The 17,423-nt window shown below is 44.0% G+C and overlaps 3 protein-coding genes across 3 annotated transcripts; 1 reads left to right on the top strand and 2 right to left on the bottom strand.

The window, feature by feature from the left end:
* Positions 1 to 6,039: 6,039 nt before the first annotated feature.
* LOC119337000 (60S ribosomal protein L35a-1-like) lies at positions 6,040 to 7,766 on the bottom strand. The gene is made up of 4 exons (XM_037609097.1): positions 7,606 to 7,766; positions 7,270 to 7,498; positions 7,132 to 7,174; positions 6,040 to 6,309 (listed from the first exon to the last, which is right to left on the bottom strand). The coding sequence occupies exons 1-3, from the start codon at positions 7,671 to 7,673 to the stop codon at positions 7,133 to 7,135; spliced, it is 339 nt and encodes a 112-aa protein (XP_037464994.1). The 5' UTR covers positions 7,674 to 7,766; the 3' UTR covers positions 6,040 to 6,309; position 7,132.
* Positions 7,767 to 8,028: 262 nt separating this feature from the next.
* Positions 8,029 to 15,767, top strand: LOC119336998. The gene is made up of 9 exons (XM_037609094.1): positions 8,029 to 8,231; positions 8,976 to 10,276; positions 10,366 to 10,726; positions 11,154 to 11,238; positions 11,808 to 11,864; positions 12,739 to 12,798; positions 12,887 to 13,105; positions 13,200 to 14,489; positions 14,878 to 15,767. Exons 2-9 carry the CDS (start codon positions 9,025 to 9,027, stop codon positions 15,202 to 15,204), a joined length of 3,651 nt encoding a protein of 1,216 aa, XP_037464991.1. The 5' UTR covers positions 8,029 to 8,231; positions 8,976 to 9,024; the 3' UTR covers positions 15,205 to 15,767.
* A 32-nt stretch (positions 15,768 to 15,799) lies between these two features.
* Positions 15,800 to 16,996, bottom strand: LOC119336999 (beta-1,3-galactosyltransferase 6-like). Its single transcript, XM_037609096.1, has 2 exons — positions 16,168 to 16,996; positions 15,800 to 16,077 (listed from the first exon to the last, which is right to left on the bottom strand). Exons 1-2 carry the CDS (start codon positions 16,973 to 16,975, stop codon positions 15,848 to 15,850), a joined length of 1,038 nt encoding a protein of 345 aa, XP_037464993.1. The 5' UTR covers positions 16,976 to 16,996; the 3' UTR covers positions 15,800 to 15,847.
* Between the last annotated feature and the right edge of the window lie 427 nt (positions 16,997 to 17,423).

A 17,423-nucleotide genomic window follows, 5' to 3' on the forward strand; every position in this document is an offset into this window, starting at 1 on the left:
GTGTTGGTCCGAACCGAGCTTCCTGCGGGGCCACCTCGGGGAAACTCGAAGTGTGGTTTTACTCGTAGCTTGACTTATCCGGTGTGCCCTGAGAACGAGGTACGTGCAACTCCTATCGGGATTTGTCGGCACATCGGGCGGCTTTGCTGGTCTTGTTTTACCATTGTCAAAATGTCTTGTAAACTGGGATTCCGAGTCTGATCGGGTCTTCCTGAGAGAAGGTATATCCTTCGTTGATCACGAGAGCTTATCATGGGCTAAGTTGGGACATTCCTGCAGGGTATAAACTTTCGAAAGCCGTGCCCGCGGTTATGGGCAGATGGGAATTTGTTAATGTCCGGTTGTAGATAACTTGACACCAGATCCGAATTAAAACGCATCAACCATGTGTGTAGCCGTGATGGTCTCTTTTCGGCGGAGTTCGGGAAGTGAACACGGTTTTGGGTTATGTTTGACGTAAGTAGGAGTTCAGGATCACTTCTTGATCATTGCTAGCTTCACGTCCGTTCCGTTGCTTCTCTTCTCGCTCTTATTTGCGTATGTTAGCCATCATATCATGCTTAGACGTTGCTGCAACCTCACCACTTTACCCCTTCCTTTCCCATTAAGCTTTGCTAGTCTTGATACCCATGGTAATGGGATTGCTGAGTCCTCGTGGCTCACAGATTACTACAACACCAGTTGCAGGTACATGTTATGCGATGATCATGACGCGAGAGCGATGTTTGCTTGTTTTGGAGTTATTCTTCTACTTCTTCTTCGATCAGGGGATAGCTTCCAGGTCGGCAGCCTGGGCTAGCAGGGTGGATGTCAGTTGAGTTTCTGTTTGTGTTTCATCCGTAGTCGGATGATGCTCTTATGTATGATGATGTTGTATTCGTGTGGCATTGTATGCCTCTTGTATGTATCCCCATCTATTATGTAATGTTGATGTAATGATATCCACCTTACAAAAGCGTTTCAATATGTGGTTCTATCCTTGGTGGGACCTTCGAGTCTCTTTAGGATAGTGTCGCATATTGGGCGTGACATCATGGGTGGCTGTTTCCTGCAAAACTAATACTAAATCAGTACAGTCAGTCACCCTGAAATGGAAACCTACTACCTATATATAATATGTATTTTTTAATGCAGTATACAATATGTAGTTGCTTTTGCATTGTTTATGATAGGGCTAGCAAGAGGACACTGTGGGTGAAGATGGAACATGTGTTGGATTCATAGTTGATGGATGTCAGATATGGTTTTCTCCTTCGACGTCTTAGTCGTGGTGGGGTGCCTGATCTGGAGTTCGACGGCGTGTCCGGGTTGTTGCCCCGGTCTGATTTGTTCCGGTAATTGCTTTACTTTTGGTGAGCCACCTTCGAGGTCCGCAAAGCTGATTATCAGCGATGGAGCCGCGTTGAGCTCGGGTGATAAGGTAATCCATCATTTTCCTTTGATGGTTGTTGTGGTGGTGCCGGATGCAGGTGACAGTAGCTGATTTTAAGTTCAACGATGTTTTGCTATCTTTTCAGTTTTGTCATGTCGGTCTTTACGTGACTTGTATTTTATTTTTCATGATATGAATGAGACACGTATTACCATGCGAAAAGAAATAAAAAAATAGCAGGAGGACACCGTGGGCAAGTAGAGGGATCGGCTTGGAGAAACCAATCAAGGTTACGGAGGAGGATTAAGATGTGGACTTTCTGCCTACAGCAATGAGCAGACCGGATCTCAAAGCAAATGAACCGTCTAGATAAAGTGTGCATCTGTGCCCAAGCTCAGATTAGCACTTTTGATGTATATTTGATTTCATTAGTAGCTTCTGCTACTTCCCGAATCATAGAAGAAATCCGAACATGTTGGGCATGAAAAATTATGTGAATATCATCACAAAAAATTCTAGTACATGAGAAAATTAATCAGTCCACTCCAAATCGTAACTAAACATGCATTTCAAATTGCATGGTCCCATATAGGACATAACAAAAGTGACACACATACATATCAAGTGTTGCATAGCATGAGAGGTTGGAGGAGGCCAAACACATAAACTTAGACCACTTTGAGCTAACTAGTAAAAATGCACGTGCAACGCACGAGTACCGTGCGAATAAAATCATCATACGTTTTAGAAAATAATATGTTAATAAAATAAAAATATATACTTATAATGAACATTGTTGTAATAATACAAAAGAAATGTGGCTCAAAGTAAAAAATCAGCGAATATATTTGTCATCAATCATGAGTGAACCGACTATCTTCGAGAGATATTTATAAAAAGTAATGTGATGCTTGAAGTAATAAACCATTTGGAAACTGCATTGGGGTAACACGACACTTGTCTTTTTCCTCAAGATCTCAAGGTTACCATGCTAATAAATACAACAACTTTTCCCATCAAATGCAAAGACAAAACAACACCTTGCATGCATAAACTGCAAGCATTAACCATGTATTTTCATAGAAATCAAGCCTATCTGATGGAAACAAAAAAATTCACTCACAGGAAAATGTGATCATCCTTTGAAGTTATTAACACTCATCTTCCCGTCCTTGAAATGCACCTTCTAGGAGCAGTAGTACATAAACTAAATCCTTACAAGTCAAGAACTGAATCCCCCTGTTATTATGTGCACAATTTTTTCGACCTGACACCATCCAGAAAGATACTAAATACAACAGTCTGGACACAACAAGAGAAACACGAGGAGAAAAAAGAGAGTGCGAGTTCGACATGGAAAGAGAAACACAAGGAGATAATACAACAATCATGACATAACAAGAGAAACAGGAGGAGAGAAGGGAGAGTGCGAGTTCGAGGCATCATCAAGAAACCCGCTGCGCACACCCACAATCAACTCCTGCACTATCGGGCAATAACCTGAAGGCACTAATCTAGACCTAACAACATCCAGAAAGATAATGTACCCCAAGATAGTTCATACAGCGAACAACGAAACACCATCAGCAAAAAACAACAGCCCTGGCAATGATCCCTGAATCTAGAATGACGTATCCTAGTGCACCATCTTCATCCAGAAGTTCCTTGAAATGCTCCTTGGCAAAGCCTCAGTATGTTGGCGGCATTGATCTTGAGCAGCTCCGCTCCCTACTTCAGCTCCTTCGGGCTATCTCCCTTCTAAAGACCTACCCAATACACCAAGAGAGAACAGAAGACGAAAACAATTTTAAAAGGAGACTTGATCATCTTCTTTTTGAAGGTTGCTTTGTTATGAAAACCAACCAAATAGCCCAGCATATAACAACCAACCCAACCATGTAGAACCTCTCACCAGATGGTAAATAAGCACAACACCAAGAATGGAACTGCCAAATACTATTGGGGCAACAGTCAATCCCAAAAACTGATCCAACAAGCCAAACCACTCTAGCAACAGAGCATGAAAAGAACATGCGTGGAAGTGGGACACGAGAGCGATGAGTGGGGCATGGGCGTGGGCGGCTTTATTTTCTGGGGGGCGTTGGAGGTGGAGAGCGTAAGACATGGGTCAGGAGGTACAACACTAATTGCAATTAGCGCCAAATATCTGAGGGCTTTAGGCCGTAGGATCTGCCATATGGATGGATAGAATGGATTTGGATCTCCAAACTTCGTGCTTTTATAGGGGCAATAGATAGATGGATAAATTATGTAGGGGTGTTTTCAGAAGAAAAAAATGGAAGGGGGGGGGGGCATGGCCCCAGCCTGCCCAGCCCTGGCTCTGTCACTGAGACTAAGTTCGAAGGACTAAAGTAAAGATAGTTTGCATCTATCAGACTAGCCAGAGGCCATCGGATGGGAAGCATGACATAATTAAGCCACATGATAGGCTAGATGAACCTCGTCCTAATTTGTTGTTGCTTTTTAACTGCTTCCGTAACTCACGCATCTCTCTCTCTCTCTCTGTCTCTCTCTGTGTGTGTGTGTGTGTGTGTTTCTTACTCCTTAAACAATGCTTCCTCGCTCTCTCCAAATCAAGGAGAATAGGGACGAGATCGGTAGGATGAATTTGAATGCTTTCCTAGTTTATTTCTTCCGCAAATCAGGGCTGTAATCCTTCCCAAAATCACATGAGGCTATTTGCTTCCTTAGGAAGCAGATCTTGATTTCATTATTACCTAAAATTGCTTCCATAAGTGTCATGTGACTTTGCTTGCACATCAAAGACGTTTTATCCCAATGTAGTGTTGCGGAAATAAACTTGCTTCCATTTACCCATGGATTTGCTTGCACCGTGAATTAATCTTGCTACAGTTAACAAAAATTTGTTTTCTGCCTAATGAAAAAAAATTCAATTGACTAGAGGATTGCTCTAACCAAATAAGAGTTCTTTCTATACAAAATAAACATTATCATGACTACACATAACACATGCTTGCTCTACCCCTGGTGTGTTGCCCAACCGCCTGCTTGACTGCACACAAAGTGTTTGATAAAATGCCAAAGAGAGAGGGGATGAGAAAGAAGAAGACCAAGTCAACTTGTCTGCGTGGCATTTTTTTCTTCCAACTCAGCCCGACAAATGGGCCCGCCGATTACTGACGTCATCAAAATACTTGCATTTTGAATCAATGTTTTTTGCCACTGTCAAATTTTCGGTTCGGTACGAAGTGTCACATTTTATAAAGTGGTGGTTTTCCGAGAGGTATGACGCTAAAAAGTGGTGGTTCTGTGCATTTTACTCTGCTGGGAGAGATCAGACCTACTCCCTTCGTTCCAAAATAGATGACTCAACTTTGTAATATATTAGTACAAAGTTGAGTCATCTATTTTGGAACGAAGGGAGTAACAAATAAGATTAGGTTAGCACATGTCGCGCAAGCGTCATGCATTCATACTTACTTTTTTTTACTGATGATCTAATCAAGAATATGCATCAACAATACCATTTGACTGTGTTGCACATACCACATGGAAGAAAAATTAGGGATGAATCAAATTCATCCCAAACACACAACCTAAGTATGCTTATATGCTGGAACTGGCAGAGAAGCCAGCTACTTTGTGGAATCTGGATCATCCTAGCTTACTCATAATCAAACTAATTATATAAACATTATTTATCTTGTACAAAAAGACTAGTGCATTGTGCTCATATAGTGATATAGGCAAACACTGGTGGAATTAGGCAATACAAATATTTACATACGGAATTGAGATAAACTTGAGCTAACATGCAAAAGCAAAATCCTATTAGACATCAATCCTCTAAACGTTGGGATTTTCAAATAGCCCATCATATGTATTTTTTTAACTTAATAGCCCATTGTATGTTCAAAACTTCAAGGAAATAGCATATTGTATGATCAAATAGTATTTTGAATCCTCAAAGATTTAATCACTCAAGAGTAGTCATGAGTTCGTGAAGAAGAATACTAGTGAACCACATAGATAGTCTAATAACAGACACACAACAATGGCAATTGTTCACACTGTGAAGCAGGAACAGAATATGTATGTTGCATAGTTATTTTTACAGTCAACATAACATCTCCCGCTATAGTACTTTTACCGAAAAGAGCTCAATAATTTTTGTTCAGATATTCCACTAGGTCATGGCACATGAAAAATATCTTGCAATATTATTTGTGAACACACTGGGCTTGCCAAAAATATTTGAATGAGAGGCATTGGTCAAATAAAATCGCAACCAACTCCTGTAACCGCGCTCAATCTCCTTGCAGACCTCATAGTACCAAGGGAGAGACTACGTTGCCACTCAAACCTAAAGGACACATGACTTTGATGGATCTTTGTTTGCCTTATGGTCTAGTGGCCAGTTGTTGACCGTTCTGGTGGCTATCAGTTTTTTTGCCAATTTATACAAGGGTCCTAATCAATGATCATTGTGCTAAAATAAAACTTTAACCGTTGGTTTATTATGCCAGATGCAAGAGATGTTTGCGAGTGTATCCAAGGATTGTTGCCAATCCAATATACCAGAAGAAGGCAAATTGTTATGCAGCTCACATATGGTTCGCCAAACTAGCAGGCCACAAGAACATAAATAAATAGACCATCATTCATGCTGGCATCAGGAATATATCTTGAGTTATCATAAGATCAAACAGCAGAGAACATCTGATATAACACTAAAACATTGGAAAACAGTCACAAACTCATGACAAATTACGCTTTAGTGCTGATATAGAAATATACTAAAATGGTCCGCACATTTGACAAACAAGTCTAGCCAAAACTTCCACAGGTTCTCAGAATACATGATCAGTTTCGGTTGCCAACATAGCATAGATTCACCATAAAAAGCTCATGACAATCACAAGAAACAAGCATTACTGTCCCTAGATCAAAAAAACCTGCATTGAACAAAACAAAAAGAGAAGCAACGTTAGCATAGCCAACACAATGGATGTGTCAAACATGGCTAGAAAAACAAAAAGCAAATCATGTTCATAATTTGAGGCAACAGAAGACAGCAGAAAATAAGGCAGACTTTATGCTGCTGAAAATAAGGAGTGGCATTCCAATGAAATAATAGCCCTCAAACTTCTGATGTCAAAACATTAATTAGGTGACTTTCAATTGTAATTATACAGCTACCATAACATCAAATCTAATACCTGCTTACCAATAATTTGCAATAGGAAAACAATCAGCAGTTTGAGGTACAAACTAATAACACTCAAGTGAAATCAGTTTTTAACAATAAAAACGTTTGATGTAAGTGTATTCCCCACTTTTCATACTGTGAGCCTTTTAGATTGACAAACGGCACAAGCCTTGGCATCTAAACAACATTCCACAGACACAACACTAAAGCTAGCAACAAAGCTAATAATAATTGACAACGTTCCCGGATCAAACTGGATACACAGTACATATTAATAACTCAGTATTGCTTAGGAGGCATCATTCAGGGATAAAACAAATCAAAGAACACAGAATCCTACATCAACCATATTGACCCAAGCCAAACCATTAGTATCTCAATGGACACATTGCACAAGTTCATATACTTCAGGCATACTATATATTTCGACCTCACTTGGAATTCTATAAAATCCATCCTAGTCATTCACAAGGCCTAGGACAAAATGTAAGACACATGCTAGAGTAAATCATGCAGAGGAAAGCCACAGCCTTAAACAAACATCAACGATAGTGCAGCAGATGCTAACCTTAGATGCTGCTCGGGTACATGAACACCCTGACCTTGCGCCCCTGCACACAAAACAAAAGCAACAAACAGCCTCAGCAAAAGGCACCATCAAGCAGGCAAGCAGCTCATCGAAAGCTAAGGGCGGGCGGGCACTGACCATGGACTCGGCGGGGAGGTTGGACTTGAACTGGGCGCGGACGACGCCGGAGTTGCCGTGCGGGCGGGTGATCTTGCCCCAGAGGCAGCGGTAGTGGGTGCCGTTGCTCTTGGTCTTGGCCTTGTACACGTACGCCAGGCGCTTCCCGGCGTACCACGCCACGTCCTCCTTGGTGTTCACCCCCTCGACCTGCACCAGCGACGTGCTCTCGTACTGGTTCGACTTCGACCTGCAGATCAACCCCCACATCGCCATTAGCGCGCAGCTCAATCCGCACCAAGAAATGAATGGCCAGATCCAGCGCCCGAGAGGCAGGGCCAAGAAGGGGCCGCTCACCTCTTGAAGCCGAGGATGGTGCCCCGGACGTAGAGCCTGACGCGCTGTCCAGTGCGTCCCTTCACCATGACTGCCGCTTCCTTCCGCCGCCGGAGACGAGGAGCTCGGGGGTTGGGTGGGGGGCTTCGGGTGGGAGAGGGCGACGCGACGGCGGCCGCTGGCGGGGGCGGCTTATATGTAGGCAGCGGCCGGTATCTGGACGGCGTGGATCGCCTCGCCCCGCGGGATGGACGGCTCGATCTGCCTCGGCACGGTGGGTCGGAGCGGGCTAGGGTTTAACGAGTGTCACAGCGTTAAATGGGCCGCATGGGCGGTGGACTTGTTTCACCTCTCTGCGTGGGCCTCGCTAGGCCCATGAGTCCACTTAACGGGTCGCGAGTCGGTCCGCCACCCGATTTCGATCGTTTCGTTCCGCCGGGGGTAACCGACCACGTACGGCCGCACCTTCTTTCCCCGTCGCCGTCGTCCGCCTCCGCCGCCGAAGCCGCGCCTCCTTCCCCGCGAGGCCGCCGCCGGCGACGAGCTCTCCCTCCCGGGATCCGAGGTCCGCTCCCCCCGTGCCCAGTTCAACGCGCCTCTCGCTCGCCCCCCCTGGGCGGAGGGGGTCGCCTGACCGGGTCTAAACTGTAAGCCCTAATTTCACCTCCCTGCCCCGATCTTCTTCACCAATTTGTCGACGGCGCGTTCGGTCGATTGCGAATTTGGAAGTTTCTCCCACCAGGAAACCTGCAATTTTGGTTCCCCTTCACAGGAATTTCTGTAAATCCGGGCGCTGTTATGCTACTAGGGTTCGAATATGCTTGGTAACTAGTCGCTTTTGTTCGTGCTTCACCGTTATTAAGGCCAGGTTGTGTTGTTTTTAGGTTATATGTGGCTCTTCCTAAGTATTACACTCTAGGCATGCCTACTTTGTGGCTGTATACATTCTAGTCATCATCAATTGCGGCTTGATTCTCCAAAGACTTGGAAGATATGATTTATTCTAAAAAAGCCGAGTGAAATGTGTGAAGAAAGTTTCGTTCATCATCTTAATCCTAGATAGTCGCATGCTTTTGTTGGTATTTATGTACTGTAACTAAAGATGTAATCATAAAAGAATTTACATTTGCGACCGTCGAGTTAATTACTAAATGAGCTTTTGTGACTTAATATCATTCCCCAAACTTAAATGGCCGTCTTGCACCTATAAGTCATCTCCTATAAAAAGCTAAAATTACTTCGCCACGATCCTTTACGGCTTTACCTACGTGTTATTTAAGGCATTTGCTATATGTATTAGTCTTAAGTTTCATTGCTGTGCCTCTTATTGTTTCTAGCAAGCAACATTCTTAAGGCCGTTAACTTATTTCTCTTCACCTAATGAATGACAGGGTGTAGGCAGTTCTACTGCTTGCCTAAGCTACCCTTGCTTCATTTAGTATGGACGTCGATGATGATGTGGAGGACGATGACATGGATTTCAACCCTTTATATAGGGAAGGATCACCATCCGAGACCTCGTCAAGCCTCACCTCAGAGGCAGAATGCGAGGGAACTAGATTTGAAAATCAACCAAGCACTGAGGTGCTTCTTTGCAATAGTTCTGGTAATGGAAATGCAGGTGATTGTGTGCTTCCCAAAGAAAGTGTGTCAGCAAAAGGTGCCTCCAAAGTAAATGTTCCAGAGAGCAGTTCTACCCACTTGCATTGTGAGAATAGAGAAGGCCATGTTAATGGATTGGGAAAGGAACCCTTACGAACTATAGCTTCCATCTCTCCACCAGTACAGAATACTCATCCCCTGTTGCATGAAGGCACCGAGGAAGATGCAATCTGCAGGCGGACACGGGCAAGATACTCTCTGGCAAATTACGCACTCGACGAGTTAGAGACCTTTCTCCAGGAATCTGACGATGATGGTGACCTGCAGAATGTTGACGAGGAAGAGGAATACCGCAAGTTTCTTTCAGCTGTCCTGTCTGGTGGAGGCGATGGCACACAGGCTTGCCAGGGGGATGAAGCCCAGGATGAAGATGAGAATGATGCGGACTTTGAGCTCGAAATTGAGGAGGCCCTGGAAAGTGATGGCGGTGAAAATGTCGAGAATAATAAGAGCATAAATGGTAGGAATAAGAAAGATGGTCATAGGCCTCAGACTAGGAAGAAGAGACCTGAGTTGTCTAGGGCAATCAATCATCAACAGGAATCAACTAAACCTAATTTGCGACCGATTGTGCCAAATATCTCAACTATACCCCAGGTTCCTGGGCAGTATCCATCCCAGAACATCAATATCCCTTCCTCGTCATCATCAGCAACTGGTGCTGCTGTAGTGAAGGGGTTTACTGATGAGCAACTTGGCCAATTGCATATTTTGATATATGAACATGTTCAGCTCATGATCCAAACCTTCTCTCTATGCGTGCTCGACCCATCTAAACGGCGTGTGGCTGCTGATGTTAAAAAAATGATAGTTGAGTTGGTTGGCTACCGTGATCAAGCATTGGCTAGGAAAAACACTATTCGTCAACAATTCTATTTCGAAGGGCAGCATCTTCGGTCAGCAATTAGTCATGCTTCTTCTGAGAGCTCGCAATGCCAATGGATTCCATTAATTAAGAATCCTGTTATGTCCATCCTTGATGTATCGCCACTTCATTTGGCCCTCAGCTATTTAAGTGATGTTGCAGGCGGTGAGTACGCAAGTACCATTTTTTTGCAAATACTCTTTTTCATCTTGTTTGCCATGACTTAAACACCTTATTTTTTACTCAATTGACAGCTGTTGTGAAGTATAGAAAAAGCCATGTGGATGGCACTCCAGAGAGGATCCGCTTTAGGAAAGAACCTCTTTTTCCATCACCTGTACTTAGCACTGGCAGAGATGCTAACAATATTTCTCAAGACAGACCAAATAATGTGTCCACATCAACGCCAGCTTCACCTGGCCAGTCACAGCCCAAGAAATCATTAGCTGCTACCCTTTTTGAGAGTACTAAAAAGGAGTCGGTTGCTCTTGTTCCATTTGATATTGCAAGATTGGCGCAGAGATTTTATCCACTATTCAATTTTTCGCTGTTTCCTCATAAGCCACCTCCCGCAGCTATGGTCAGTAGACTGCTTTTCACTGATGCAGAGGACGGGTATGATTTACATTTTCACTAACGTTTATTAGGCATGCATTATGGTTTTCTTTTCTGTTAATTCTAATCTATCCATGATGCATGAATTTCAATCTTCAAAATGTAAGATTTAAGGAATGCTGAATGTCGAAATTTTATTGTAGTCTCCATTGAGGTTGTAATGTTTTCTTTCCTGTATTACTGTCACTGTTTTATGCAATTTGTATCTGGCTTTACGAAGCTGTCCTTTCATCTTCATATTGAAATTTTTGTAAGGTCTCCTTTTGGGTGGTTAATCATATTAAGGTTGATATTTTTTGTCCACTTGCTTAGTGTGGCATCATATATTACCCTTTTCAATTGCATGATTATATATCATCCAAATACAACTGTGCTATCATTTGTTTTCTTGGTTATGTAACATTCTTACTTTATGTTCTGCCTGCAGGTTATTAGCTCTAGGACTTCTGGAATATAATAATGACTGGGAAGCGATACAAAAGCGTTTTCTTCCTTGCAAATCAACGCATCAGGTACTATTGTGGTGTCATTTATTTGTTTCATTGAGTACCTCGCAGTTTTCTATTATTTGCTAGACATACCAATTTAGTATTCTCATCACTTGTTTGGTGCCCCTTGGTGTTATGACAGACTTTGTGTGAGTATCAGATAGTATGAAGAAATGGAATTCATTAAAGAGTCGGTATTAGAAACAAGTGTTGTTTTGATTGTATTGACATGGCAGTGAGAGTTTCCAAACTGCTAGGTGCCGGCACTACGGCCGGCCTAATTTGATATCTACTCCTAATAACTAATACACCAGGTTGCATGTTTTGAATAAAGATTTGGTGACTCTTATATGCTTAATTTCAACAAAGGCTACTGCCTGAAAATTGTTCTGCTTTTGTTGCCGTTATACGAGCAAGCTTAGATCAATCTTGATCCTCTAATGCTAAGAACCACAACTCCAGATCTTATGGGCAAATTCTTATTTTGCCCAGTGCTTAGTTTAGTCTCTTTACCAAGTTTTCAGCTGCTCAAAATCCCGGTTTCTCTTTGTATGCTTTATGCTGTTTCAGTAACATAACTTTTTGTAGTGTAGATATTTGTGAGACAGAAGAACCGCAGCTCAGCGAAAGCTACTGACAATCCAGTCAAGGTAAGTAAGTATACATCTTTCCAAAATTTTTTGCGGGGGGTATACATCTTTCCATTTACTGGTACATAATATGCTTAATGAATTCTTATAAGCCTTTGAGGTTCAAGAATATTTTTCTAAAGGTCTTAACTGATTAGCATAAATAAGTATGTGGTGCCGGTTCATCCCATCATCTAGTTTTGAAACTGATATGTGTTTCCTCGGCAGAGACTTCTTTTCTATAATGATATTCTAAGTACTGAAGCTCCTGAAGAAGTATTAGCAGTGTTTGAATCACCATTATTTTAATCTTTTATGTTTTTGCAACATATCTTTTCAGTTTTTCTTATGTGTCAACGTAAAGTAGGACTAAAAAAATCCCTGGGAAACTGTAAAAGCCAACTTCTGTAATATGGACCATATCACATTTGGTTATTATAATTAGAAGCAAGCTGAGAAATGACTTCTACTCCCTCCGTCCGCAAATACTTGTCATTGAAATGAATGTATCTAGATGTATTTTAATTCTAGATACATCCATTTTCATCCATTTATGCAACAAGTATTTTCGGACGGAGGGAGTACCAGCTCTATTTTTAAAGGGTATAGAACAATGACGAAATTTATAGTGCTTTGGTGGGGCTCTATGATCTTACCTCTTGTTACTGGAAGTTTCAAAGAGCACTCCTGTGTGTTATAAAATAGTAGGTCAATATGTTCCCGTGTAGCAAAAACCAATACTGGTTTGAAACTGGGATGACCCGATCCTCGTGCTCTACTGGCTGTTATGGTGATCCCCAATAGGATGTAGATGTTAATTTACTTGACTGCTGTCTTTGAAAAAAATCAACATACTACCAAAGTACTAAGCATATTCTTGGTTGAAATAATGCAGGATGTGCGCCGTATGAAGAATTCTCCATTGAGTAGTGAGGAAGTGCAGCGTATCGAAGAGGTGGTTATATCTGTCTCTGCAGACTATCTTCTGTTCCCTGTTGAATTGGTATTTGCTTACTTTTCCCCTTATTCCTACATTGATGCAGGGGCTCAAGATATTCAAATATGATTGGACATCTGTTTGGAAGTTTGTTGTGCCATACAGAGATCCTTCGCTGCTCCAGCGTCAGTGGAGAGTTGCCAATGGAGTCCAGCGATCTTACAGTAAAAGTGAGGCTTTGAAAGCAAAGAGAAGAACATATGAAGCGAAGAGGAGGCAATTAAAAGCTTCCATGGCTGATTCACAAGTAGGTCGTGAGCAGGAGGTTAGTGTGTTACCGAACTCACAAGAGAACCTTGAATACCTATTTCCATTTAGAGTAGTGTTATTGAGCATGATGTATATTGCTTTCGTGACAGACTGATAATGATGCTTTTGAGGATGTTGAAAATGATGATGATGATGATGATGATGGTGATGGTGATGATCCGTATGTCAATGAAGCATTTTTAGCGGACACAGAGAATAGGAGCATGAATATGATGCAAACGGGCACCAGCCTCAATGATGAATGTGGTTCTGCATATGGCCGCTTTGAGCAGCATAATAGAAATGGTATGCGCCATGGTGTCGGCGCTGCATATATACCTTTTAGCTCTTGTGCTTCTGATGGTCCTTCAACTAAAAGGGTGTTTGGTGTGACTTTGGATGAACCGCAAGCTTCACAATTGTCTAAAGAGAAAGGTAGCCATGTCGTCAAGTTGGCCCCAGATTTGCCTCCTGTAAACCTTCCTCCTTCTGTCCGTGTGATATCTCAGATGGAATTTCATCAGAATGCCGCGCAGGATCTGTTTCCTGTGCCACCTCCAACCTTTACAGAATGTGTTTATACACAGCTAAATCTTTTCCCTCATCATAGTACTACTGACAGATCACAACAACATGGGCATGATGCATGTTCGATGGAAGATGGCGCTGAGCAAGATTTTCAAATGCATCCTTTGCTTTTTCAGCATCCTCGAGAAGTGCTTTCGTCACATAGCCATTTGGTTCAAAATCTTACTAGTCATTCAAGAAATTATAATCTTTTCCCTTTTGAGAAAGTTCAAGTTGAGAAAAGTAATAAGCAGACTACAGATTGCATGGAAAGCGCTCCTGTCAATGCTAATACCATCGACTTCCATCCTCTGCTGCAAAGATCTGAAGCTGAGATGCATGTGGAAGTACCGGAAGAGGACTGTCATCCACTTTCTAATCAATCTGACGGTCGTATTAGGGAACCTCCAGTGGATGACCAGTCAACAGTTAGGGAAGCGTCGACAAGCGAAAGAGAGAACGGTATTGATATGCAAGAATCCACAAGCCCTTGTGAGAGGGATAACAACATTGATTTGGACATTCATTTATGTTCCTCAGTGGATTTTAGGATTGCAAAGGATTTGAGAAGTACTCCTAGTAAATCCAGAATTCAGCCAGAAAGGCCTGTGAAGGACAGAGCTAGTATTTCGAATTCACAGCCTGGAAATGCTAGTCCTCATCATGACACTGAAGGGCCTGGTGAGGAAACAATGCAAGGCATTGTAATGGAACAAGAAGAATTAAGTGATTCCGAGGAAGAGAGCCAGCATGTTGAGTTTGAATGTGAGGAAATGGATGATTCTGAAGATGAGCAAGTTCAGGGCACAGAACCATGTTCGACTACAAACAAGGTAATGCTTGGCACATGAATCTGGTGTTGCACTATACTGTGATTTTTCCTCTTCTGCTATGCTATTATTAAATGTCAAGCACTGCGCTACTGATGTTTCAAGATGTCTTGTACTGTGTTTTTTCCTCTTCTGATATGCTATGATTAAATGTCAAGCACTGCGCTACTGATGTTTCATGATGTTTGCCTTCTATGTTTGGTGTTGTATTTTGTGGACTGATTCTCACATGTTCTCACACCGAAATTCTCAGCTTATCATTGATTGGTGATGAAATTAAAAAAAATCTTTCCTCCTTAATGATTTGAATGTTTTCGAGCCTTTATTCTCTGCATGTTGTTTTTCTTGTTCTTGAAGCTCGCCGATAACATATACATATTTCGTTGTGCAGGGAACTTCAACATCAATTGTTTGTTCAGAGGTGCAAGAAAATAATGACCAGTGTCAAACCCAACAAGGATTAAAACAGGTGGCTAAGCAGGGTGTGGGTTCAAAACGGAAATCCCGTGGGTCTTCTAGTGCAAGGCCGGTTAGAGCAAAGTCGAAGCCAACGGATGCAGATGCAGAAAAGCACACAGGAACTAGAAGAAGCCGACGGATATCCAAGTCCAGGTCTCGAGCAAGTGAATCTAGCCAGGCCAAAATGCCGGAAGAGGCAGGTCCTGAACACAAGTCCAGGGAGTCAAGAAGGTCTAGAAAGAGCCCTGCCCCTAGTTAAAAGGTCTCTAGCGCTTCATTGCTTTGCACAAGATATCTGTTGTGTTCACCTTGCTGCATCCGCCAGACGATAATTACAGCTGATTATTCGCCAGTGGAGATAGACATGTCAACCATTTGTTGGCGCATACCCCTTGTCAGATGATCACTTGAACAGGGAATTCATGTCTGGAGCTGAGTAGAGAAACTGAAATGGTGAGGATGGTCTATTACATGTATAGCCATGCCGTTCATAAAGTCGACTAGCTGTCGGTGAGCATGGGAAAGCATTCCCTCTAGTAAAGATCCAAGCAGCCGCGAAGGGCGTCCCAGGGATGATGAGTTCCTTTCTTGGATCGAAATGGCGAGTAGATATTTCGCCTTCCTGTCTCCAGGAAAGCCTCTGGTTTCATTCTGTACATCTAGCATGGCTGTTCATTGTATTTTAGTTCTTTCTAGTGAGCTCTTATCAGTGCAGAGAAATGATGCTCTTATAAGTGGAAAATAATGCAACATTCAGGCCCTGTTTGGAAACTCTGGAATTCAGTGTTTAATTAATGCCAAATGTATGATATGCATGTGAAACTGCTGGATTTCTAGGCAGGCTGCCCTTCAGTGAGGCAGTTTGACTGCAAATTTACTGGTCTTCCACATACGGTATGAATCTATGAGCTCCCCTCTCTGGAAGGCCGGAGGTCGCCGTAGGTGGCGTTGAAGTGCGCCAGCGTGTGCGCCCACCTGATGTCCTCCTTGAGCTGGTGCACGCCGATGGTGTCCTCCAGGAAATCCTTGGCCTCGGCGCTCTTGTAGTCGTACATCCTGGGGAAGATGTTCACCCTGTTCTTGGCCTTGCCCCCCTCGTTCAGCCAGTTCCCCGTGGTCACATCCTCCACGCCTGATGCACACGCCATTAGTTTCGAGGACATGTGATGAAAGATGTTCTACTGGAGTTCGTGGTTCACAAGCAGAGGGAGGGCGTACGTACCTTTGGCCTTCCTCCTGACCATGTCGGAGGTGGCGATCCACTGGACGAGGTCCCAGGAGAGCGCGTACCCCATGCCAAGCATGAACGGCGGCGACTTTCGGTCCATGAACGGCAGGCCCACGCCGTAGTACATGTCCTCCCGCGGCGCCCGCCGCAGCGTCTTCACCAGCGCGTCCAGCCGGAGGTACGTGTCGTCGTCCACCTTCATCACGTAGTCGTACGGCCGCGGGCGTCCCTCGCCCCCGGCGGCGCCGAGCATGGCCGGCAGGTCCGCAAAGTAGGTGTACGTCTTGCCGTCCTCGGCGTTCTCGGTGCAGTTGAAGAATAGCACGTCGCCGTAGGCGCGGCGCTCCAGCGCCACGAACGCGCCGTGCTCGGCCGGCATCGGCCGCGCGCAGAGCGCGAACCGGACGTCCACGCGCGCGGCGCCGCGGAGGGCCGCCGTCTGCTGCACCGCGTACGCCATCCGGATCAGGTGCCGCCGGGAGTGCTTCTTGGGCATCGTGTGCACGCCGACCAGGATGCTGAGCTGGTCCGGGCGGCGGCCCCCGTCGTCCGCCACCAACGCCGCCGACGCTGACGCCGCTGGTTGGGCGGCGGCGGCACGGACGTCGGCTCCCGTGAAGCAGCTGGCGACGCTGACCGGGTTGCGCAGGTAGGCGGGGAAGGTGATGCAGAGCAGGGTGAGGAGGAGGACGAGGGCCATGGCGCAGTAGGCCGGCCTCCCGAGGTACGACGAGTACGACGGCGACGACATTGCTCGACCTTGGCGTTTGTGTGCAATGGTGCACGGCACACATGGGCGCATACATATATAGCAGTACCAGGTCACGAGGTGTGGAATTGAGGCACTGCTAAGCTGTTCTGTCGTTTGCCAATGGGAAATGTTCTTGCTAAATGAAGCAATAAATACACTTGATTTATTTTGGTTTTAAGTAGAAAATACTACATTTGATTTGATTTCTAAAGCCGCGGAGATTCTCTTGGAAACGTTATTAGCTAGTACTCTATGCCACTTTATCATGCACCTACCGTATTGATAAATATAGAGGTAAATACACCAGAAGTCATAGAACTTGCATGCGACGGTCAGTTTGATGCACAAACTTGTAAAATACGTATTTCTGGTCATCTAACTTGCTGGTGAGTGGTGAGTGGTCCTAGGCACACATCCATCAAAAGAATGCTTATTTTTTTCACTTCGACTGAAAAGGAAACGGCGACTCACCCTGTCTGCGCGCCCTACACGCTTTGTT

The sequence above is a fragment of the Triticum dicoccoides genome, chromosome 7B (assembly GCF_002162155.2).
Source record: "Triticum dicoccoides isolate Atlit2015 ecotype Zavitan chromosome 7B, WEW_v2.0, whole genome shotgun sequence".
Taxonomy (NCBI): domain Eukaryota; kingdom Viridiplantae; phylum Streptophyta; class Magnoliopsida; order Poales; family Poaceae; genus Triticum; species Triticum dicoccoides.

Coding starts and splice junctions, on each gene's coding strand:
- LOC119336999 (XM_037609096.1), bottom strand. CDS start 16,975: ATGCGCCCATGTGTGCCGTGCACCATTGCACACAAACGCCAAGGTCGA. Junction 16,078..16,167: donor GGTCAGGAGGAAGGCCAAAG/GTACGTACGCCC, acceptor CGTGTGCATCAG/GCGTGGAGGATGTGACCACG.
- LOC119337000 (XM_037609097.1), bottom strand. CDS start 7,673: ATGGTGAAGGGACGCACTGGACAGCGCGTCAGGCTCTACGTCCGGGGC. Junction 7,499..7,605: donor ACCATCCTCGGCTTCAAGAG/GTGAGCGGCCCC, acceptor GTTGATCTGCAG/GTCGAAGTCGAACCAGTACG. Junction 7,175..7,269: donor ACCTCCCCGCCGAGTCCATG/GTCAGTGCCCGC, acceptor TTTTGTGTGCAG/GGGCGCAAGGTCAGGGTGTT.
- LOC119336998 (XM_037609094.1), top strand. CDS start 9,025: ATGGACGTCGATGATGATGTGGAGGACGATGACATGGATTTCAACCCT. Junction 11,239..11,807: donor CTTGCAAATCAACGCATCAG/GTACTATTGTGG, acceptor TTTGTAGTGTAG/ATATTTGTGAGACAGAAGAA. Junction 14,490..14,877: donor CATGTTCGACTACAAACAAG/GTAATGCTTGGC, acceptor TTCGTTGTGCAG/GGAACTTCAACATCAATTGT.